The sequence below is a fragment of the Chiloscyllium plagiosum genome, unplaced genomic scaffold (assembly GCF_037043375.1).
Source record: "Chiloscyllium plagiosum isolate Xiang-an unplaced genomic scaffold, Cpla_swu_hap1 HiC_scaffold_18, whole genome shotgun sequence".
Lineage (NCBI taxonomy): Eukaryota > Metazoa > Chordata > Chondrichthyes > Orectolobiformes > Hemiscylliidae > Chiloscyllium > Chiloscyllium plagiosum.
The window spans coordinates 33,543,250-33,568,044 of NW_028270156.1; the positions used below are offsets into that span (position 1 = coordinate 33,543,250).

At 43.2% G+C, this 24,795-nt stretch overlaps 1 protein-coding gene across 7 annotated transcripts in view; it reads left to right on the forward strand.

Annotated features, from left to right (window-relative positions):
- Positions 1–24,795, forward strand: part of irag1 (inositol 1,4,5-triphosphate receptor associated 1) — a 159,838-nt gene that overhangs the window by 74,899 nt on the left and 60,144 nt on the right. For all 7 annotated transcript variants that reach the window (XM_043705685.2, XM_087996430.1, XM_087996428.1 and 4 more), the window contains 7 exons: positions 2,731–2,803; positions 3,773–3,979; positions 12,959–13,059; positions 15,244–15,323; positions 16,908–17,081; positions 18,445–18,522; positions 21,017–21,114. In XM_043705685.2, coding sequence (XP_043561620.2) covers positions 2,731–2,803; positions 3,773–3,979; positions 12,959–13,059; positions 15,244–15,323; positions 16,908–17,081; positions 18,445–18,522; positions 21,017–21,114 — 811 coding nt within the window. The remainder of the gene's footprint in view (positions 1–2,730; positions 2,804–3,772; positions 3,980–12,958; positions 13,060–15,243; positions 15,324–16,907; positions 17,082–18,444; positions 18,523–21,016; positions 21,115–24,795) is intronic.

Below are 24,795 nucleotides of genomic sequence, written 5' to 3' on the forward strand. Positions count from 1 at the left end.
GTGGTCAATATCCATAGATTCCTCAAAGTTGCCACCCAAGTTGATAGGGTTGTAAATAAGGAGTATGGTGTGTATTGGCTTTCATTAGCAGGGGGCTTGAGTTTAAGAGCAGTGTGGTTATGCTGCAGCTCTTTTGAGCCCTGGTAAGATCACAGTTGCAATATTGTGTTCAGTTCTGGTTGCCTCATTATAGGAAGGGTGTGGAAGCTTTACAGAGGGTGCAGAGGAGATTTACCAGGATGCTGCCTGGACTGGAGGGCATGTGTTATGAAGTAAGGTTGAGGGAGCTAGGGTTTTTCTTACTGGAGCAAAGAAGGAAGAGAGGTGACTTGATGAGAGGCATAAATAGAGTGGATAGCCAGAGACTTTTTCCCAGGACGGAAATGGTTATCATGAGGGGGTACAATTTTAAGATGATTGAAGGAAGGTTTTGGGAAATGTCAGAGAGTGGTGGGTGTGTGGAATGCACTGCCAGCAGTGGTAGTAGAGTCAGATACATAAGGGAGATTTAAGCAACTCTGGGATAGGCACATGGAAGACAGCACTATGAAGGGTGTGTAGGTTCTGTGATGTTGTATGTTCTATGTTCTGTGTTAAAATGCAGTGAATTAAGGATCAGTCATTAACTTTAAATCTGAGCAGGAAATTCTTGTAAAGCAAAAGCATTGAGGGAGATGGGCCAAAGGCATGTATATGAAGTTAGGCCACAGATCAGCCATGATTTCATTGAATGGTGGAACTGGCTGGAGGGGTGAATGGCATACTCTTTTTCCTATGTTACTATACGTACTCCTTTAGCACAGACCCCCTGACAATGTAGTAAAAACAATGACTGCAGATGCTGGAAACCAGATTCTGGATCAGTGGTGCTGGAAGAGCACAGCAATTCAGGCAGCATCCGAAAAGCTTCGAAATCGACATTTCGGGCAAAAGCCCTTCATCAGGAATAAAGGCAGAGAGCCTGAAGCGTGGAGAGATAAGCTAGAGGAGGGTGGGGGTGGGGATAGAGTAGCATAGAGTACAATAGGTCAGTGGGGGAGGAGATGAAGGTGATAGGTCAGGGAGGAGAGGGTGGAGTGGATAGGTGGAAAAGGAGCTGGGCAGGTCGGACAAGTCCAGACAAGTCAAGGGGATCATGTTGCTGGAGGTTAGAAACTAGGATGAGGTGGGGGAAGGGGAAATGAGGAAGCTGTTGAAATCCACATTGATGCCCTGGGGTTGAAGTGTTCCGAGGCGGAAGATGAGGCGTTCTTCTTCCATGCGTCTGGTGGTGAGGGAGCGGCGGTGAAGGAGGCCCAGCACCTCCATATCCTCGGCAGAGTGGGAGGGGGAGTTGAAATGTTGAGCCACGGGGTGGTTTGGTTGATTGGTGCGGGTGTCTCAGAGATGTTCCCTAAAGCGCTCTGCTAGGAGGCGTCCAGTCTCCCCAATGTAGAGGAGACCGCATCGGGAGCAACAGATACAATAAATGATATTAGTGGATGTGCAGGTAAAACTTTGATGGATGTGGAAGGCTCCTTTAGGGCCTTGGATGGAGGTGAGGGAGGAGGTGTGGGCACAGGTTTTACAGTTCCTGCGGTGGCAGGGGAAAGTGCCAGGATGGGAGGGTGGGTCGTAGGGGGGCGTGGACCTGACCAGGTAGTCACGGAGGGAACGGTCTTTGCGGAAGGCGGAGAGGGGTGGGGAGGGAAATATGGCGGAGAGGGGTGGGGAGGGAAATATGGCGGAGAGGGGTGGGAGTTTCCGCCACCTCCAAACAGACCCCAACCCTTCAGTGTAGTCTGTTTTACAGTGCAATTCTCCCTCAGGATTGGCTTCTGAAAGTGCAACACTGTCATTACTGCTGCTTTCTGAGTACAGTCTTCCTTCAGTACAGATGCTCCAAAGCATAGCAGCACAGTGGTTAGCTCTGCTGCCTCACAGTGGCAGGGATCCAGGTTCAATTCCAGCCTTGAGTGACTATCTGTGAGGACTGTTTCCCCGTGTCCACATGGATTTCCTCCGGGTGCTCTGGTTTCCTCCCACAGTCCAAAGATGTCTAGGTTAAGTGGATTGGCTATGTATGTTCAGGGTTATGGGAATGGGGTGGATCTGGGTGGGATGCTCCTCAGAAGGCCAGTGCAGACTCAATGGAATGAATGGCCTCATTCCGCACTGCAAGGATACAGTGCAATGATTCAATGAAAACTGTAGAGCAATGCAGCACTCCTTCAGTGCAGCAACTGTACTTCCTAAGTAATAACTCTTTGATGGTGCAATGCCGGTTTCTCTGATAGTGCAATATTCCTTCAGTACTAACTCTCATTTCTGCCATTCTGACAGTGCAGCACTTCCTTGGTACTACCTGTCTGAAAATGTAATGCTCCCTCAGGGCTATCCCTTCAGTACTCTATCAGTACTATCCCTCTGACACTGAAGCAGTATATTACACTGCCAATATTGCAGCATTCCCTCAGTCAGTACTGTCCCTTTTGACAATGCCACGCTCCCTCCCTTCATTGCACTGAAAGCAGCAGCCTGGAATCTGTTTTCAAATCCCTGAAATACGATTTGTATCATTGGCTTTGTGAATCGTAGGCAAAGGTACCACTCACTGTGTCACTGTTGGATACTGAGCTGCTTGGGCTGGAGCCTCACAAAAGAAGCAAAAATAATAAATTATTTTACTGTTTGAAGATTGTAGGAGTAGCTATCAAATTTTATCTTTATTTTATTTCTTATATTATTAAGGAACAGCTCCCAGGAAGCCGTTGAAGAGCAAAGATTAAGCCCAGAATCTGAAGCACAGACTCCAGCATCTGCAGTAAGTCTGAAGTTTCCCCATCGCTTCCTCACATGTACAGATGATTACAGGGCAACTTGATCTAAATTCAGAATCTTTCAAATATTTCATCCATGTTTGGAATATGGCCCCTGTGACCATAAGTTCCTGGAGGCTGCACTTTGAATTCCACAGGGACGGGAGCAGCTCATTTAATTCAGTGATCTTTATCTGACAACATACTTTAGCTTGATCATCACCCACTGATCCTCTTCAATGCCTTTTACATTAATAACCCAAACATATCCAAATACTTTAATGACATAATTGTATGTTGAAGAATCGTTAGAATTTCAGATTCAACAGCACCGAATGAACCCCTTCAGCTCATTGTGAATATGCCAGGTCTTTGAAAAAGCGATCTATTTGTTCTGTCTAGCTAGCCTTTCCACTCAGCCCTGCTATTGTTTTCAAGCATTTATCTGATTCCTGTTTTTGAAGCTACTGTTGAATCTCCTTCCACTGCCCTTAGAGACAGCACATTCCAGACCGTAATCCCTTGCTCCATTGGAATTATTCTCCTCACTTTCACTCTGGTTCTTTTGCCAATAACCTCAATGCCACATCTAATTGCAGCCTTAGATGTGACTATAAGGCTGGAAAAGCAATGTTTGCAGAGCCTCTAATTGGACTGAATGTAGTGGGCTCCACATGTAATCCATTGATTTCCAAGTATTTGCTTGGAATCGGGATTTTAGTTAGGTGAGTCATGAGGAATACAGAAACAATGAAGGGTGGGTGGAGGACATAGCCACATTACAGTCAGCACCTTTGCTGCTCTCTTTTGGATTGGGTATGTTGTTCTTTGGCTGATGGATTGTTTTCCTTTAGATATAATTTTAATTGAAACTTGAAATCTGAAATTTGTCTTCAGCCTCTCTGGTGTTTCCATGTTGAACAACATACTTTTTAATTTGGATTTGACTGGCTTTCCCTTTTATATGCAAACAGCTATCGGACGACGAAGATTACGCCCCGTGTTCCTCCCTTCGAACTTTGCTGAACCAATTTGTTTTGCCAAGGGCCAACCCATCTTGCCCTTCCCTTGGTTCTCTGACTCGCAGTCCACATTGTATCATAGCTCCCACCATGCCCACCCTGCCTGAGGAGGAAGAAGGAGGCGAGGATCAGGAAAGAATGCAGAGTTCTTCATCCAGTGTAAGTAACAACTTACTGCAGAATCACACTTGTGTTTTTTATAATAACCAAATTCATTATTATCTTTTCAGACAGTTGCAGTGTTGCTTCCTAGTTTGAATGCAACACAAAAGACTGATGGCTAACTATCAGGATAGGAAACAGGCTGAAGTTATAAACATAAATGCAGAAAGAGAGAGAGAGATAAAGGGGGAGGTGGGGTGATTTTAATCCTGAGCAGGATAGTGGTCTGTCCATGAGTTTAATGACTAGACCACAGGCATGTCAAAATGGGCAGGAAGTGGCAGAACATCAGGCCCAAGATAACGGAATGGAAGACACATGGAATGTTTTTGAAGTGTGGTCAATGTTATAAAGTAGAAAACATGTCAGCCAATTTGTTCAAATGAGGTCCACAAACAATAACAAAACACATGATCTGATAATTTACTTTAATGATATTGATTAAGGAATTGCCCTAGACAAAATGAATAATTCCATTAATCCTCTTTGCAATAGTGTCTGTAAGATCTTTTACAACACCACGAGTGCAGACAAGGTCTTGGCTCATCTAAAAGTTGGCAGTTGCGACTGTGCTGCTTTCCTGCAATATTTCCCTGGATTGGATTATTTGCTCAAATCCCTGAGTAGGCCAAAACACAAGACCTTCTGATTGAGAGTTCCAAGTGCTACCAATGTACTAGGATGGATACAACACTATTCTCTCCATCAATGCACAGAGGTAGCAGTGTATACCATCTACAAAATGTGCTGATAACAACTGACCCAAGGTTCTTCCAACAGCACTGTCCACACCCACAACATTTACCACCTAAAAATACTAGGACAGTGGGTACAGGTTTCCCTCCAAGTCACACCCTATGCTCACTTACAATTAAATCACTATTCTTTCACTATCACTGGATTAAAATCCTGGAAAGCCATAATAGCACTATGAGTGTACAGACTGCAGCGGTTCAAGAAGGCAACTCACTACCACATTGTTGTGGTTCTGTTCGCCGAGCTGGAAGTTTTTGTTGCAAACGTTTCGTCCCCTGGCTAGGCGACATCATCAGTGCTTGGGAGCCTCCTGCGAAGCGCTTCTTTGATGTTTCCTCCGGTGTTTATAGTGGTCTGTCCCTGCCGCTTCCGGTTGTCAGTTTCAGCTGTCCGCTGTAGTGGTTGGTATATTGGGTCCAGGTCGACGTGTTTGTTGATGGAGTTTGTGGATGAATGCCATGCCTCTAGGAATTCCCTGGCTGTTCTCTGTCTGGCTTGCCCTATGATAGTAGTGTTGTCCCAGTCGAATTCATGTTGCTTGTTGTCTGCGTGTGTGGCTACTAAGGATAGCTGGTCGTGTCGTTTCGTGGCTAGTTGATGTTCATGTATGCGGATTGTTAGCTGTCTTCCTGTTTGTCCTATATAGTGTTTTGTGCAGTCCTTGCATGGTATTTTGTACACTACATTAGTTTTGCTCATGTTGGGTATCGGGTCCTTCGTTCTGGTGAGTTGTTGTCTGAGCGTGGCTGTTGGTTTGTGTGCCGTTATGAGTCCTAGGGGTCGCAGTAGTCTGGCTGTCAGTTCTGAGATGCTCCTGATGTATGGTAGTGTGGCTAGTCCTTTTGGTTGTGGTATGTCCTCGTTCCGTGGTCTTTCTCTTAGGCATCCGTTAATGAAGTTGCGCGGGTATCCATTTTTGGCGAATACCTTGTATAGGTGTTCCTCTTCTTCTTTTTGCAGTTCTGATGTACTGCAGTGTGTTGTGGCCCTTTTGAATAGTGTCCTGATGCAGCTTCGTTTGTGTGTGTTGGGGTGGTTACTTTCATAGTTTAGGACTTGGTCTGTGTGTCTGGCTTTCCTGTATACCCTTGTAGTGAATTCTCCGTTCGGTGTTCTCTGTACCATCACGTCTAGGAATGGGAGTTGGCTATCCTTTTCTTCTTCTCTCGTGAATTGTATTCCTGTGAGTGTGGTGTTGATGAATCCGGTGTGTTTTTTCTATTTCCGTGTTTTTAATGATTACAAACGTGTCATCGACATATCTGACCCAGAGTTTGGGTTGAATTTGTGGTAGGACTGTTTGTTCTAACCTTTGCATAACTGCCTCTGCTATGAGTCCCGAGATTGGTGATCCCATGGGTGTTCCGTTGATTTGTTCGTATATCTGGTTGTTGAATGTGAAGTGTGTTCTGAGGCACAAGTCCAGTAGTTTAAGTATCCCGTCTTTGTTGATAGGTTCAGCGTCCTGTTTTCTGTTCTGTATGTCCAGTAGGTTGGCTATTGTTTCTCTGGCTAGGGTTTTGTCAATCGAAGTGAACAGTGCCGTCACGTCGAATGATATCATGGTTTCTTCTTTGTCTATGTGTATATTTCTGATGATGTCCAAGAATTCCTGTGTTGATTGTATAGAGTGTTTGGATCCGCTGACCGGGTGTTTCAGTTTCTGTTGTAGTTCTTTGGCCAGTTTGTATGATGGTGTCCCTGGTAGTGATACTATGGGTCTGAGTGGGATGTCTGGTTTGTGCACTTTAGGTAATCCATAGAATCTGGGGGTGGTGTTGCTTTCCGGTTTCATTCTTTGTAGGTCAGCTCTGGTTATCTGTCCATTTTTTTGTAGATTCCTTAGTGTGTTATTTATCCTATTGGTGAGTTGTGGGGTGGGGTCAAATTCCTTCATTTGGTAGGTGTTGATATCTGCAAGTAGTTGTTGTGCTTTTTGGATGTAATCTGATTTATCTAGGATGACCGTCATTCTGCCTTTATCTGCTGGTAGTATGATTATATTCTTATCGTTTCTTAGTGATTTCAGTGCTTCCCTCTCCTTGGTGTTGAGGTTATGTATTTGTCTTTTCCTTATTATCATAGGTACGACAGTTTGTCTCACTGTTTGTTGTGTCTCTTCTGTCAGTCCATTGTTCCTGAGTGTGCATTCTAGTGCTGCTAGGAAGTCTGCTGTCTTGGCGTCCCTGTGGTTGTAGTTGAGTCCCTTCGCCAGTATTGTTCTTTCCATGTCTGTGAGCTGTCTGTGGGAGAGCTGTCTGTGGACTTGTGCCTCAGAACACACTTCACATTCAACAACCAGATATACGAACAAATCAACGGAACACCCATGGGATCACCAATCTCGGGACTCATAGCAGAGGCAGTTATGCAAAGGTTAGAATAAACAGTCCTACCACAAATTGAACCCAAACTCTGGGTCAGATATGTCGATTACATGTTTGCAATCATTAAAAACACGGAAATAGAAAAAACACACCGGATTATCAACACCACACTCACAGGAATCCAATTCACGAGAGAAGAAGAAAAGGATAGCCAACTCCCATTCCTAGATGTGATGGTACAGAGAACACCGAACGGAGAATTCACTACAAGGGTATACAGGAAAGCCAGACACACAGACCAAGTCCTAAACTATGAAAGTAACCACCCCAACACACACAAACGAAGCTGCATCAGGACACTATTCAAAAGGGCCACAACACACTGCAGTACACCAGAACTGCAAAAAGAAGAAGAGGAACACCTATACAAGGTATTCGCCAAAAACGGATACCCGCGCAACTTCATCAACAGATGCCTAAGAGAAAGACCACGGAACGAGGACATACCACAACCAAAAGGACTAGCCACACTACCATACATCAGGAGCATCTCAGAACTGACAGCCAGACTACTGCGACCCCTAGGACTCATAACGGCACACAAACCAACAGCCACGCTCAGACAACAACTCACCAGAACGAAGGACCCGATACCCAACATGAGCAAAACTAATGTAGTGTACAAAATACCATGCAAGGACTGCACAAAACACTATATAGGACAAACAGGAAGACAGCTAACAATCCGCATACATGAACATCAACTAGCCACGAAACGACACGACCAGCTATCCTTAGTAGCCACACACGCAGACAACAAGCAACATGAATTCGACTGGGACAACACTACTATCATAGGGCAAGCCAGACAGAGAACAGCCAGGGAATTCCTAGAGGCATGGCATTCATCCACAAACTCCATCAACAAACACGTCGACCTGGACCCAATATACCAACCACTACAGCGGACAGCTGAAACTGACAACCGGAAACGGCAGGACAGACCACTATAAACACCGGAGGAAACATCAAAGAAGCGCTTCGCAGGAGGCTCCCAAGCACTGATGATGTCGCCTAGCCAGGGGACGAAACGTTTGCAACAAAAACTTCCAGCTCGGCGAACAGAACCACAACACCAAGCACTCGAGCTACAAATCTTCACACAAACTTTGATCACTACCACATTCTCACGGGCAATTAGGGCTAAGCGATGAAAACTGGCCTAGGCAGAGACATCTCTGCCCACCTCCTTGTGAGCAATTTTTTTAAAAGGAGACAGAAACCCAAAAAGCCCCTCAAGCTTGCAGCACCATTCAATATAATTTTTGACCTTAAACCCACACTCCAACTCATATCCCTTGATCCTTGAGAGGCCTGAATCTCAGCCTTAAGTGTATTCAGTGATGGGGTAGAGAATCCCAAAGATTCATATCCCTCTGAATGAAGAAATGCCTCCTTAACCCAATCCTATCAAACCTTTATCCTGAAATGGTGTCCCAAGCAAAGCAAAACAGACTCACAATGATTATACCTACAGCTATCTGCCTACTATCCATTCTGAGCCTGAGTGATCAGGGCCGTTCCCATACTCCTCTTGACCCCCCATATCTCTCACACACACATGCACACAGTGTTTGATTTGCTTTGATTTATTGTGGTCACGTGTACCTAAGTACAGTGAAAAGTTGTTTTACGAGCAGTACGGGCAGATCATAGCAAACAGGGACATACAGATCATAGGGTGCCTAGACAGACCAAGTCATACAAAGTTACAACTGCACAGGAAGTACACAAAGTAAGACTAACATTAGGAAGATCAATGTTATTTGAAGTTTGAGAGGTCCATTCAGCAGTCTAATAATGGCAGAGAAGAACTGTTCTTGAACCTGATTGAGGTTTATAAAATCATGAAGGGTATAGACGGGGTGGATAGAGACAAGCTTTTTCCCAGGGTGAAGGACTCATTAACGAGAGGTCATGCTTTCGAGTTGAGAGGTGGAAAGTTTAAGGGGGGTACCCGCGGTAAGTATTTCACACAGAGGGTGATGGGCGTTTGAACGCGTTGCCAGCAGAGGTAGTAGAGGCAGGCACAGTAGATTCATTTAAGATGCATCTGGATAAATGCAAGATTAGGTGGGGAGTAGAGAGATACAGATGCTTAGGAATTGACCAACAGGATTAGACAGTACATTTAGATCGGCTCAGGCTTGGAGGGCCGAAGGGTCTGTTCCTGGGCTGTAAAATTTCTTTGTTCTTTGTTCTGTTGGTGTGTGTGTGCTCAAGCTTTTGTATCTTCTTCTTGATGGAAGAGGTTGTAGAAGAGCATTACTGGGGTGGGAGGGGCCCTTGATAATGTTGGCAGCCTTTTCATGGCATTGAGGGGTGTAAATGCAGTCCATAGATGGGATGTTGACTTCCATGATAGTCTGGACTGCGCGCACAACTTTCTGTAGTTTCTTAAGGTCCTGGGCAGAGCAATTGTCATGCCAGGGTTTTATGCACCTGGATAGAATGCATTCCGTGATGCATCTGTAAAAATTGGTGAAAGTCCTTCTGGACATGCTAAATTTCTTAAACTACCTGAGGAAGAAGAGACGTTGTTGTGCATTCTTGACCATTGCATCTATGTGGGAGGTCCAGGACAGATTGTTGGTTATCGTCACTCGTAGGAACGTGACCCTTTTGAGCCCCTCACTTCAGCTCTGTTGATCTAGATGGGGGCGCATCCTCCTCTGTTCTTTCTGACGCCAATGAACAGTACTTTCATTTAGCCGACATTGAGAGAGAGATTGTTATCATTGCACCATGACACCAAGCCCTCTAACTCCTTCCAGTCTCATTGTTGTTTGATATCCAACCACCATGGTGGTGTCATCAGCAATTTGTATATGGCAATTGTACAGAATTTGATTGCAGAGCTGTGGGTGTACAGGGAGTACAGCAAGGGGCTGAGAACATATCCTTGTGGGATGCCTATGTTGAAGATTGTCATGGAGGAGAGGCTGTTGTCTGTCTTTACTGATTGTGGTCTGTGGGTCAGGAAGCTGAGCATCCAGTTAGAGGGGATGGATCTGTGACCTAGGTCTCGATGTTTTGAGATTAGTTTGGTCAGGATTATGAAGGCAGAGCTGTAGTAGATGAGTAGAAGTCTGACGTAGGTATCCTTGTTATCCAGATGTCCCAGGAATGAATTGAGGGCTAGGGAGGTGGTGTCCACGGTGAACCTGTTACACTGGTAGCCATATTGCAGGGGATTGAGGCAGGCTGGGAGACCAGAGTTGATATGGGCCATGACCAGCCTCTCGAAGCACTTCATTATCATGGAGGTCAGAGCCACTGGTAGTAGTCGTTGAGGCACGTTACATGTATTTTCTTTGGTACTGGGATGATGGTAGTCTTCTTGAAGCAAGGGGTCTTCAGATTATAGCAAGGAGAGATTGAAGATATCAGCAAATACCTCCACCAGCTGGTCTGCGCAGGGTCTAAGTACATGGCTGGAGACTCTGGCTGAGCCAGTCGCTTTCCTCAGGTTTACTCTCAGGAAGACCGATCTAATGTCAGCAGTGGTGACAAAAGTGACTGGTGTGTCTGGGCAGGTGACAGGTCTGCTCATTGTGTATTGCAGTTGAAATTAACTCAGTATGCTTGACTATAAGTTCTTCTGTGTTCAAGTAATTCTGAGTTTTGAGCTTTTTCATGTATCTTAACTGATAGCAATGTGTTGCAGGAGAGTTTAGGGTTATTGAAGGGAGGATACATGTTTGGCCTGAGACCAAGTTTTGTGGAAGCAGCGCGAGGACTGGAGGAGATTTAATTTGAGATCAAGAGAGATAGCAAACCAATGACTGATGAGCATGAACAGTTTGTACTAGCTGGGAGATATCACCAGGGAACTTTGTGTTCGGGGAAGGGTGAATGGTCATCAAGTTAGCGGCCTTTTGTGCTTTCATGCTTTTAAACTTTATTCTTAGATTTGAATTTGGATTTGTAAAAATTTCCAGGGGTGTGGTGCTAAGAACAAGGAGTACTGTACTAATTAGTTAGCTCTTTCAAAGAGCTAGCACAGGCATAAAGGTCCAAATGATCTCTTTCTGTGCTGTCTCTTGAGACATATAAGATTATTAAAGGATTGGACACTCTGGAGGCAGGAAACATGTTTCCGCTGATGGGTGAGTGCCGAACCAGAGGACACAGCTTAAAAATACGGGGTAGACTATTTAGGACAGAGATGAGGAGAAACTTCTTCACCCAGAGAGTGGTGGCTGTGTGGAATGTTCTTCCCCAGAGGGCAGTGGATGCCCAGTCTCTGGATTCATTTAAGAAAGAGTTGGATAGAGCTCTCAAGGATTGTGGAATCAAGGGTTATGGAGATAAGGCAGGAACAGGATACTGATTAAGGATGATCAACCATGATCATATTGAATGGTGGTGCAGGCTCGAAGGGCAGAATGGCCTACTCCTGCACCTATTGTCTATTGTATAATTCGATGATTCTAAATGGTTCTCAAACTACGTGATTGTAAAGGTAGGGACATATTGGATGACTATGACAGAGCTGACATCGTAGATGAACAGATCTGAAAAATGAGTTGCTGAAAAAGCGCAGCAGGTCAGGCAGCATCCAAGGAGCAGGAGAATTGACATTTTGGGCATAAGCCCTTCTTCAGGAATCTTGTAGAGGGAGGAAGAGAGCTTCTTCAAGGAAGGCGTCCTTGCAAGAGGATTCGCAGTAGGTTAAAATCAACTAGGAGAAAGTGAGTACTGCAGATGCTGGAGATCAGAGCTGAAAAATGTGTTGCTGGAAAAGCGCAGCAGGTCAGGCAGCATCCAAAGAGCAGGAGAATCGACGTTTTGGGCATAAGTCCTTCTTCAGGAATAGGGTTCATTGTAGATGAACAGTTTGGTTAATTGTGTTTGAAGTTCTTCTGTCCAATAAGCTTCCTCAAACAAACCCAAATCTTATTGTAATGTCTTCCATCCCACATCCTTACTTTGTTTATTCACCTTCTGATGGGGCATGAGAAAGAAATATCCGAGTCTTGACAGTGATTTTTGTTTGGATAACATCACTGTAAATCTACAAAACCTGACAAGAAAGCTGAAACAAGAGCAGAAATTGAAAGATCACTGAACTAAACATTAACTCTGTTTTCACTCCACAGATGTTGCCAGACCTGCTGTGTTTCCCCAGCTCTTTCTGTTTTTGATTTAGATCTCCATCATTCACAGTTCTTTGTTTCATTGACAAGAAACCTTTTTTTTGCAAGTGTGCACTGTGGTTCAGGAGGGTGCGCACTCGCCTCTGAATCAGGAGGTTATGGGTTCGAGTTACACCCTAAAAATGTCGGTCAGAATCTATGCCTACACATCTGGAGCAGCACCACTGAGGGAGTGCTGTATTGTTGGAGGGGTCAGTAGTGAAGGTACATTACGCTATTAGAAGTACAGTACTGAGGAAATGATGCTCTTGCCAGAGCAGCAGAATCAAGAGACTAATGCATTGTTGGACAGACAATTTTCCAAGATTGCAAAGTAACTACCATTCAGAAATGAATTAATTGGCAAAAAATTATTTGGAGTATCGTGAAGTAGTGAATGGTGCTGTATAAATGCAATTCTGTTTGTCAGTCCATTGTTCAATGACAGCATTAGGCGATAGTGGGTGGGTTTGGAGAGGGCAGTGATCACAGAACATGTATAATTTTAATTTTGCACTTATTATTAGTGTGAGGAGGTTTTGAATTAGTCTTCCAGACTATGAATAAATTTTAAAAGTTTCAGGATTTGCAAAGGCCATTTTGAATTGTATTTTGATTTGTTTTGATGTTTGTGTAGGAAGAGTTCATTCTTAATTTGTTAACATTAATTATCTGTGCTTTAAATCTGATTTTAGATTCTAGGATCTGATCCCAGGATGAGTGAGACACCAGCAATAGTGCTGCCTGACATCACCAGTTCTCCAGACAGGGAGTTGGATCAAACATCACAGATAAGGTAAGCACTGTGGAGTCGGACACCTGTGGAAATTCTCCTGAGTACTGCAACATTTGGTGAAATTCCACACAAATAGGGGAACAACCTGGAAGGAACTCTGCAGAAATTGCCAACCTATTTTTTCTCTCCCTCTCCTGAAGGTAATATTTTTGCTCAGCCCTGTGTGAAGATTGACAGCACTAGTTCAGTGATCAACCTAAACTCCCCCTCACTATGGTACTCTCAGCTCTGAGGGAGCAAGATGTCTGAGATGGAAGGGGGCTTGGTGTACAGCAGGCAGTCCCTTTCAGATGTTACGTGTTGGTCACTCAGCTGGAGTGACGTCTTTGCCAAGTTGGTACACATACTGCGTGTAATCAGGGCTGTTTTGGAACAAACAATGGGGCTTCTGAGGGTCCAGTGCTGCAGCATGGGCCAGTCGAGTCGGTGGCTTCCAGTACAGCCTGGACTGAGTGTGCTGCACTATCCTGGCAAACTGTGTTCTGCACAACTGGTGCAAAGTATGAGGCGATATGATGGATGTTGAGGAGCTGGGGATTGGGAGTAATCTTCGTCTGAAGTAGGAAGAGGAGGATATTGAGTTGGAGAAAGCTCTCCTTGTGCCTGACAGAGCTCAGCTGTATTGAGCACTTCAGGGCAGGCAGAATGACTGACCCCTGTTCCAGTCGATGCTAGCTGAGTGCAGAGGAGCATCTGTCAGAGTAACCATTCTAGCATTTATTTTGTATTTTGAGGGGCAAACTGGAGCCTGTATTAATTACCTTTGTGCTTCCTTTCGTTGGCTGTTAATAAAAGCTCATGTTTAGACATGACTGACTGCTTGACTGTAATGTCCCTACTGGATAATGACCAGATGCAAACACCCACTAGATGTTGGGGAAAGATTAGCGGGAACTCAGAGAGGGTGTTTAGACAGGGTGTATCTATGGACCGGTAAGGTATGCTGTGGTGTAATGTGATAGTTAGACAGTGACTAGGATGAAAGAAATGCGTTGAATGTGTGAGGGAGTGTTAGCTGTGCTGGCTACGTGTCCTTGGCAGCGTGCCTTTGTAGCTGCTGTGCCCCTCACTGCCAGTGGTAAACTGATGATAGAATTGAATGTGAGGGATGCCATAGATGCAGAATGGGTAGCTAATGACGCATATTTGGTAAAGTATAGTGAGAAGTCCCACTGGGCCTCGTGACAAGAACCCCTCCAAAAACTCAACACACTCACCTTTAACCAAATGTAAAAATCAGCCCAACAGCTTTTAGGATCCAAATATACATATTGGAATTATTGAAAGAAACACTCAGGCTGACACTCATATACAGTCCATCTTGCGCTCATCACTCATTCACTCACACATTAACCTACTTGCTCATTCAGTCAGCGTACTCTCACCTAAGGAGGTGATGGCCTAGTGGTACTATCATTAGGCTATTAATTCGGAGACCTACGTTATGTTCTGAGGACTTGGGTTCAAATCTGGCCATGGCAGATGGTGAAGGTTGAGTTTAATAAAAATCTGTCATTAAGAGTTGAATGATAACCATGAAACAATTGCTGAAAAATGTGTTGCTGGAAAAGCGCAGCAGGTCAGGCAGGATTCCTGAAGAAGGGCTTATGCCCGAAACGTCAATTCTCCTGCTCCTTGGATGCTGCTTGACCTGCTGCGCTTTTCCAGCAACACATTTTTCCGCTCTGATCTCCAGCATCTGCAGTCCTCACTTTCTCCTCCATGAAACAATTATCAATAATCAGGAAAAACCCATCTGATTCACTAATGCCCTTTAGGGAAAGAAACTGCCATCCTTAGCTGGTCTGGTCTACATGTGACTCCAGGCCAAAGCAATGTGATTGGCTCTTAACTGTCCTCTGGGCAATTAGGGATGGACAATAAATGCTGGCCTAGCTAGTGATGCCCATGTTCCTTGAATGAGTTTTTAAAATAAGTCTTTTCCTCCCCTGACATTGATTCACTCTGCCTGGTGTTTATTTCCCTCTGCAGTTGTTTATTTCTTATCTCCTAGTGTTTAATCCATTTCTGCTTGGTGTTTCCATCCCGCATGTGTATTCCCCCTCCCCTACATATTTAAAATTAAAATTCTTCTTCGGATAGGGAATGAGGACCCCATTAAATTTACACTGCATGAATTTTAAGATTTTAACTTTGCCTGAACATTTTTCTTAACCTTTCCAGATCCCATAGTCCTATTCAGAGACGGTCAAGCAGGAACTCCAGAACCTCCTTCTCTTCAACAAGTTCCCTGACCTCTGTTGGTAAAGTATTGTTCAGCATAGAGATCCCTGGCTGGCTTCACATCATACTTACTATGTTCACTTATTAATGGTGCAATTATTTTTTCTGCCTTCTTTTTTCACATTGATTTTGACCCTCTGCTTCTGATTCTTACTTACTTCTTTCTCAGCCTCTTTCTCAATCACTCCTTTGTCAGTCAGTTTCTGTCCCTTGTTTTGTATCTTTCCCCGCTTGTCCGTTCCTCTTAGTCATTTCCTTCCTCTCTCTGTTCATCTATCTTTATCTCTCTTGGTTAATTTCTTCAATTATCTATCTCTTTTTCTGTCTTTCTCATAATTTCCACCTCCTTTCTCTCATATCTGTGTCTCCCTTTATGCCTTCCTTTTGCTGTGTCTCTCAATTTCACTCTCTTTGACTCTGTCATTCTGTTTCTTTTTTTTCCACTCTTTAACTTATATAAAAATATATATAATTCTGAAAGACAACAATATTAATCACAGCATTTCCCTCAATGAGCCCTTGAGCAGGGACAGACAAATAATATGTGAGCATTTTCTCATGGCTATGGGGATCTTACCCATTGTGGAGAAGTCGGGTCATTTTGTGTATCATATGTCCTTCAGGCACTAAATTGGCCACTTTTGGGGCCTCTGCAGTGGTCCCCTCCAACAGAAGTCTCATTTACCAAGAGCTACTGCCAGTCAGAGACTAGCAACTTGTCATTGCTACCAACGGGAGCAGTGGCGACTTGAGGCATGGCTCCCAGCCAATACCCAGGACCACAGGGGGACCCGAGGTCATAGATAAGTAATGGCATGATTGGGACCTTAGAGTGGGAGTCAAGATGTGGATTGCGGATTTGGGTTGTTGGTGAGAGGTGGAGGTGGTCAGACAAGTGATTGCTTCCAACAGCCATTCCTCTGACAAATGCTGAGACCATTTGATCAAGCACAGAGCACCTGATAAAGCTGACTAGTTTTGCTGAGTGACTTTCCGAGGGCATCAAAGATTTGTGCGTCTGTACAGCCTCCTTTTAATCGATGAGTTACCATGCAGCTGAGGTGGGCTCAGAGATGTTCGGTGTTAGTTTACTGTTTGTGACTCTTTGTTTGAATCCAAGATGAACTTCCAACCAAATGTTCAGGATATTGCTAAGACCACCCATTTCCCCCCTCTATACATTGCCTGACTCTACTGCATGTCTGAATTCATCTGATGCTAAAGCTTTCATTCACGTCTTTGTCATGTCTCCCATGTCTCCCATGCAGTCCTAGCTTACCACCCATATTTTACCCTCTTGAAGTCATCCACAACTCTGGTGACTTAACTTTCATCAAGTCCCATCCTCCAAACAACCTGGGTGCTGTAGACCTACATTGGCTCCCAGTCAAGCAGTGCCTTGATTTTAAAATCCATCCATGGCCTTGCTCCTTAGTATCTCTTCAGTCTCCTCTTGTAACTTATGTAGCTCAATAAATCATTATGTTTTACAGTATTTCAGTGAGATTCCATGGGCCATTTTATTATGTTAAAGGCACTATATAAATATACAATCTTGTTTTTGATTGAGATTGTGTTGCTGATTGATATTTATTGTTTTTAAGATGGTGATGGCCATATCTATGATCTTGTGAATGACAAGTTACCAGAAGTGCAGCTTTCAGATGAAGATAAGAAGAAAAATGCTGAATTGCTGGAGGAAGCAAAGAAGATCAGTGAGAGGTTTCTCACACGTCGCTGCCGCCGTTCCAGAACCAGCACTTCTGACTCTCCGCCAGGTAAATAGGACTTCTTATAGTCACAAGAAAACAACTTGATCATCTTGTTCAGATGGTCACAGAGTAAACTTCGATCTGCACTCTCAAATCAAGCACTACCAGGATAGGTACAGCATGGAGTTAAGTACAGAATGAATTTCCCTTAATCACAGGACAGGTACAGCACAGGGTTAGATACAGAGTGAATCTCCCTCTAATCTGTCCCTACCAAAACTCACAGCTCAGGTACAGTATGGGGTTAGATACAGAGCTAGTCTCCCTCTATTCTGTCCCCATTAAACACTCCAAGGATAGCTATTAAGGGTTAGTAGGTAGTTGAATGTCAAAGTGTGAAGATTTTGAGCTAAAGGGTATCACTAGGATTTTGAAACTCTTTTCTGGAGACTCAATGAGCCAGTGGTGTATATCAGGAATTCTGTGCAGGTAGAACCACTACAGGTAATTATTATGAGTTCCATCTAAAGAAACAGCTGTGTCTCAGTGGGTAGGAATTACTTCTCTGAGTTACAAACTTCAAATTCTGTACCAGAGCCTGCAGCCCAAAACTCCAGGCTCAGCTTCTGAGTGAAGTACTAAAGGAACACTGCACCATCATGGGGCTGTCTTTTGTGTGAAATTTTAAACTGAGGGCCTGTCTGTCTTTTGAGGATGTAAAAGATTTTACTACAACATTTCAAATATAACTGGGAAATTTTCCCTTGTGTCCTGACCAATATTTAATCCTTAAAGCAGAGTAAATACAAACACAAGATGCTGGAAATATTCAGCATGATAAGTATCACCTGTTGAAGAAGAAGCAGAATTAACATTTAAGGTTGATAATCTCTCTAAAACAGATTATCTCCAATTCTGGTTCTGTCTGTCCACTTATACATAAATTGACTGTTGTCTTTCCTTAATTACAACTGTGACAACCATTCAGAGGCACTTCTTTAACTTTACAATGATTTGGAAATTGCATAAGGCAGTATAAAAATGCAAATCTTTCTTAGAAGGATGAAAACAGAATTCTAGCAAAATTGAATGGCAAGTGAACATGTAGTTGGGAAATATTTCAAAAATCAGCTTGCAATACTCTCTTTGACGTCTCTCCAGTGTTGTAAATGTAAGAACAGAAGGAGCCTCTTGAGACTATTTCATTGTTCAATCAGATTGTGACTGATCCGTACCTTTGTACTAAATTATGAGGATAAAAAACAGATTATTTAATGATTGAAAGGAGATAATCACAAACGCAGTGAGAGTGTAACCAACTACAGATGTTCCCTTTGTTGAAACATTAGTAAAAAGCAGTCGTTCCTGGGGAATTTGTATACTTGCCCATGGTATTTCTGAATGACATTTTACCTTTTATTAATTGCAGCACTCACTCCATCACGGACACCAATAGCTTCCCCAAGCCCTTCCAGAAGTAACTCTGTGACTATACAACCACAGATCGGTAAGTGTGCAGTGTCATTGCATATGGTATTAGGGGAGTTTTGTTTAGAACAGCGTAAACTGAAACATTTCCAGATATTTCTTCCTTTATTTGATTCACTACCCTCTTCATAGAATCATATAAAATGACAACAAAGAAGGAGGCCATTTAGCCCATTGTATCCATGTCAGTTGACAACAAGCCATCCAGCCAAATCAGTTCTTGGTCTAAAGCCCTCTCTTCAGCTTCCCTGTCGGGCATCTCCCTGATGATTCCAGACAGCATGTGTCTGTGGGCTGTCCTACTATAGCAGGTGGTGGAGAGACATCATCATGGGCAAACCCAATCTTGTTCTCCCCAAAACAACCATAAGTTTCATTCCAATAGTAGCCAGTGTACAGTTATTGTCAAAATAAAGAGGCATAGAAAATAGGAGCAGGAGTAGGTCATTGTACATGCTCCAAGATGCAATCTGTTCACAGCTGATCATCCAACTCAGTGCCCTGTTCCCACTTTCACCCCACACTCTTTGATCCCTTTAATTCAAAGAGCTATATCTAACTCCTTCTTCAAAACTAGAAGCAGAAACCATGACTGATCTCCAAGGCCCCGGAATAGTAAAATCCATTGAAGTAACCCATTCCTGTCACCACTTGGAACAGTTCATATTGCACAGATTGCTTCTCAGTGTATGTAGCAGTTATTGCATATACCCTATGAGATTTCCTCTTTGATCATTCTTCTGGCACTTTCAATATTAGTGGATATTAGTGAGTTTTGAGAAGATTTGTAGCTCAGGTTAAGGTTCTGGATGTAAGTTTACTAGCTGAGCTGGAAGGCTCGTTTTCAAACGTTTCCTCACCATACTAGGTAACATCGTCAGTGAGACTCTGGTGAATCACTAGTGTTAGTGCCTACTTTGTATTTGTGTTGGTGATGTCATTTCCTTTTTTACTCAGAGGGTGGTAAGTGAGGTCCAAGTCAATGTTGATAGAGTCAATGTGTTGTCCCATTCGAAGTGGTGTCTTTCCTCATCTGTATGAAAGCCCCACTTCGACTGGGACAACACATCCATTATAGGACAAGCCAAAACAGAGATTCGCACGAGAATTCCTAAAAGCATGGCATTCCAACTGGAACTCTACCAACAAACACATTGACTTGGACCCCATTTATCACCCTCTGAGAAAAAGAACAAGAAATGGCATCACCAACTCGAGGAAACCTAAACACATAAATAGAAAGTGGACACTAACAGTAGTGCTTCACTGAATATTCACTAATGATGTTACCTAGTATGGTGATGAAACATTTGAAAATGAATCTTCCAGCTTGGCTAGCAAACTTACATCCAGATTCGGTGGATATCCCTGTGTATAAATAAATAAATTTAATGATATTTAAACATTCACTTCTCCCACCACTGTAACACAGTGTCAGCAGTGTTTACAAACTACAAGATGCTTTGCATCAACTTTCCAAGGCTGTTTTGACACCACCTGACAAACCTATGACTTCTACCACCAAAACTAAAGGGTCAACAAACACAAGGAAATACCACCATCTTCCATTTTCCTGCCTTGTCACACACCGTCTTGAGTTGGAGCCATACTGGCATTTGTTCACCATTGCTAAGTGAAATCCCTCCACCCTGATGAAGGGCTCTTGCCCGAAACGTTGATATTCCTGCTCCTCAGATGCTGCCTGACCTGCTGTGCTTTTCCAGCACCACTCTAATCTTGTCTCTGATCTCCAGCATCAGTAGTCCTCACTTTCGCCTATACTCACATCAGATGTAGCCTGGAGTGGTTCAAGGAGACAGTTTGGCCATCTCCTCAGTGGCAGTTAATAATGGCCTTTCCAGTGACATCTACAACCTAAGAGTGAAAAAGGAATAGAAGAAAAAAACCAGCACTGTTCCACTGGCTTCACAAAGAAAGAGATAGTGCTGCATTTTGCATAGATGTTGACTGTGGCTCAATGAGTAAGCCTCTCACCTCTGACGCTGCAGTTTGTGATTTCAAGTCGTATTCCAGATATGTGATTCAAGCTGACATCCCATGCACTATGGAGTGCATTCTTTTGGGTCAGACATTAAACCACTGCCTGCCTGCTCTCGAAAGGAGATTTTAAAAATCTCGTGATATTGTTTTGATGTAAAGTCAAAGAGCTCTGTTCAGTGTACAGGGCCAATGTATATCCCTTACATATTTTATATATGAAAACCAACATTATATAAAATGATTATCTGGCCATTACTATTTGTGAAGTGTGTAACTTAGCTGCTAATTTCCTATATTATAGCAATGACTCAACTTCAAAGGTAATTTGCTGTCTGTGAAATGTTTGGAGCATCTTACGGTTGTGAAAGGTGCTACAGAAATGCAAGACCTTCAGTCTTTCTTAATGCTTTCTAAAGGGAGAAAGTCTTTGACTTTTTAAACTGTCACAAGAGATCTGATGTGAACCACACCCGCTAATGTAAACACTGTCATGATTTTATCATTTGGTTTAGATCCATCCACTGCAAACTGTGTAGGAACAATGGTTACAACTTCAACTCAAGCAGGGGAGAAACCTCCTCCATCACCCAACAGAGAGAAAGAAATGAAGGTAAAAAAAATCCAAACTTGGAATGGTATGGATTCACTGGGAGTTGCTGCGGGCTGGGGGTATGCAGTGATGAATTCTTGATCTGTTAAATAACAGCCTACACATTTTCTACCAGTCCATGGCCTGTTTTGATTAGGATTAATTGGGTCATAAATCTAAAATCAGGCTTCACCCTTGACCTGGAGACAATAGGAGAATACTAACTTTGGTGAATAAACACAGCAATTCTTATCTTCAGGCATCCAGGAATTATCAAGACGGCTAATGAATGCCCAGAAGACAAAGTTTAAACTCCCGCGTGTCAGCTGATGGAACTTAACTTCAATTAATTAAGACATTTAGAATTGAAATCTAGTTGAAAGTTGAAATGAATGGTAACCATGAAATTACTGGATTGTTGTAAAAACCAACATGGTTCATTTATATGAAATTTGCCAACATCCATGTAACTCCAGATCAACATCAACTCCTAATTGCTCTCTGAAATGGCTAACAAGTTACTGATTGGGCAATTAGATATGGGCAACAAAATCTGGTCTTGCCAGCAAAACCCACCTCCCATGACAAAGACTTTTCAAAATTAGGTTGCCATATGAATATTCTAATAGGTATAGCCCAGTGTGGTTAGCATTCAAGAGAAAGTTCTTCTCACAATCACTCAATACTTGGGATAACTCAGTAATAACTCAGGGCGGCACGGTGGCACAGTGGTTAGCACTGCTGCCTCGCAGCGCCAGAGACCCGGGTTCAATTCCCGACTTAGGCGACTGACTGTGTGGAGTTTGCACGTTCTCCCCGTGTCTGCGTGGGTTTCCTCCGGGGGCTCCGGTTTCCTCCCACAGTCCAAAGATGTGCAAGTCAGGTGAATTGGCCATGCTAAATTGCCCGTAGTGTTAGGTAAAGGGGTAAATGTAGGGGTATGGGTGGGTTACGCTTCGGCGGGTCGGTGTGGACTTGTTGGGCCGAAGGGCCTGTTTCCACACTGTAAGTAATCTAATCTAATCTAATCTAATAAATTGATCTGTGTAAGTTGAGAGTTGATTAAGTCTTTAACATTCCTGCCATTTTACATATTTGGATATTTTAACATTTCTGATTGCTCACTCTGAGGTTAAATAGTCCAAAAGCAATGTGAAACTATTTTATATTTGAAATTAAAAACTGAATTTATATTTTGGCTTGACTGATAATTGTATTTTCCAGAAATATTTCGATAGCATGTCAGTTCATTAATGAAAGCATATTGCATTAAACCAGTGATTATATTTAATAACTTAAGTTATGTTGTTAAATTTATGATAGCTTTTCATACAAGAATTTCCTTAAGAAAGCTCTGGATTTGATTAGATGTCAGCAGTACACAAGCGCTCAATTTTCACCAAGTTATTACTTATACCCCGTCCTATGATGGGTGTGGTTGGTGTATCTTCAACCATGCTTCAGCACATTAGATTAGATTACATTACAGTGTGGAAACAGGCCCTTTGGCCCAACAAGTCCACACCGACCCGCCGAAGCGCAACCCACCCATACCCCTACATTTACCCCTTACCTAACACTACGGGCAATTTAGCATGGCCAATTCACCTGAGGTGCACATTTTTGGACTGTGGGAGGAAACCGGGGCACCCGGAGGTAACCCATGCAGACACGGGGAGAACGTGCAAACTCCACACAGTCAGTCGCCTGAGGCAGGAATTGAACCCGGGTCTCTGACGCTGTGAAGCAGCAGTGCTAACCACTGTGCCACCGTGCCGCCCACATACACTTTTGCACCATCTCCTACCTAATTCATCCACCTTCCACTCTAGCTGTCACCTACCACGCACTCCAATTCCCACTCACCTCCCATTCCAGCTCACCCCCAGTTTCCATTCCAATTCTTCCTGTTCACGTGCAACTCTCCCTCCTTCTTGCACCCGTCTTTCCCTGCTCACATCTACCTCGACTTCCAGTTCCTTCCTGACTCTTCTCATCTCATGCCCATTTCCTCTCTCCTGCTCACTCCCAGCTCTTGATCTCATTCAAACATTATTCTCAAGAATCTTTCTGCAATCTCTTTCTCAGTCTTATTGTCATCTGTTTCTAAGTTATGCTACTTTTCCTGCTACCCCATTCTCAATACCTCTCTGTTGTGCTTTTCTTACTCCCTTCTTTTAAATGTTGCAGTTTGTTTACTTTGCTGCCTCCCTGCTCTTTCCTTGACTGGGTTTGACAGTCTATTTGTTGTGCAGTGGGAGAGGAAAACCTGCAGTGACTTTTTATGAGAATAGGTTCTCATCTTATCAAGATGTAGTATATTGTAATATAGCAATGAGGTACAAATTACATTATTATGTTAGACATTATTACTTAGACTACGAGGAGATCTAAGATATTAGTGCGTTAGAGGTGACTGAACCTGTACGTCATTGATTATTGGAAAAGCAATGTTGGAGGAATTACTTGGCTCTTTAATATTTCTCTCACTCCATCCACATCCAGCTCTCGCCACATCACAGCTGTTCGAGAAACAGCCAAGTTTCCATCCTCACCACGCTAATGTATCCAAGCTACCTCTTCTAAATTCTCTGTTGCTGTCAAGACCATGCTTTTCAAGAAAGTGGTGCCTCTCTAAGCTAAATTGTGGATACCACACTCATCTAGCTGGTTTTAACATATTTGACACAAGCACATTATTCCTGGAAGACTTCAGGAAAGTAAAACTTCCTGGAAAATAAAGCATTTGCACTAACAAAAAAGGCAGAGTTCTGTTTGTTCACTTCCTGCATAAGTGCCCAGACTACTTAATCCCTACGCAGCAGTCCCTCCAATCGACCAACTATTCTGTTGGTGTTGCAGTGTTTTGATCTACTAAAAAAAAGTCCTTATCCATCCAGCACATAAAGGTCGAATGAGAACAGGATGTTACAGCTCACATGGGTGACTAAGGGAATAGCGCTGTTCCATGGCGTGTACAATTCTGTGCAGAAGCAGGGAGAGGTCCAACTGGTTTAATAATGTCCTTTGGGTCAGGAAACTTATCTTTCTTGTGTGACTTCATTCTCACATTGGATCTTAACTTCCCTGTGAAGTGGCGTAACAAACCACTCAGTTGCGACAACCTAAGCAGCTAGGAATGGGCACATATACCTTACCACATATACTGACCTTGAGACCATGCCATAACCCAATTTTTTTTAAATGTCCCTGTTGTATTTAAGTCATCTTCCTATTACCAGTGAGCAAAATATGTCAATTTAATAAACTTAATAACATAATTAATGTAACCTATAGCAAGAAATCAAAAACATGGAAGGGAGATGGTGAAATCAAATTTTCCATGTCTGTAGGGTAGACATAGCAGTAATGTCTTTGGGGATGGATTCATGTGCTGTAGCTCCAGGATTCATGTCCCTTCCTGAGAGAGAGATTTATAGGCTTTTGATGCTGTCGTCATCCTTGCAAGTAACCTTTATACTTCATCAAACAACTCTTTGAAGTGTCAGGATAAGATCAAAAGACAGTCTTTAAAGCACCTGAGCTCCATAGATAAAGGTATAGAGTTCAAAAGCAGAAGATTTGTATTTGTACCTTTATTAAGCACTGATTTAGCTTCAGCTGTCAGTACCACACTTTCAGAAGGATGTCAAGCCCTTGGAGAGGCTGCAGATGAGATTTACCAGAATGGTTCGAGGAATA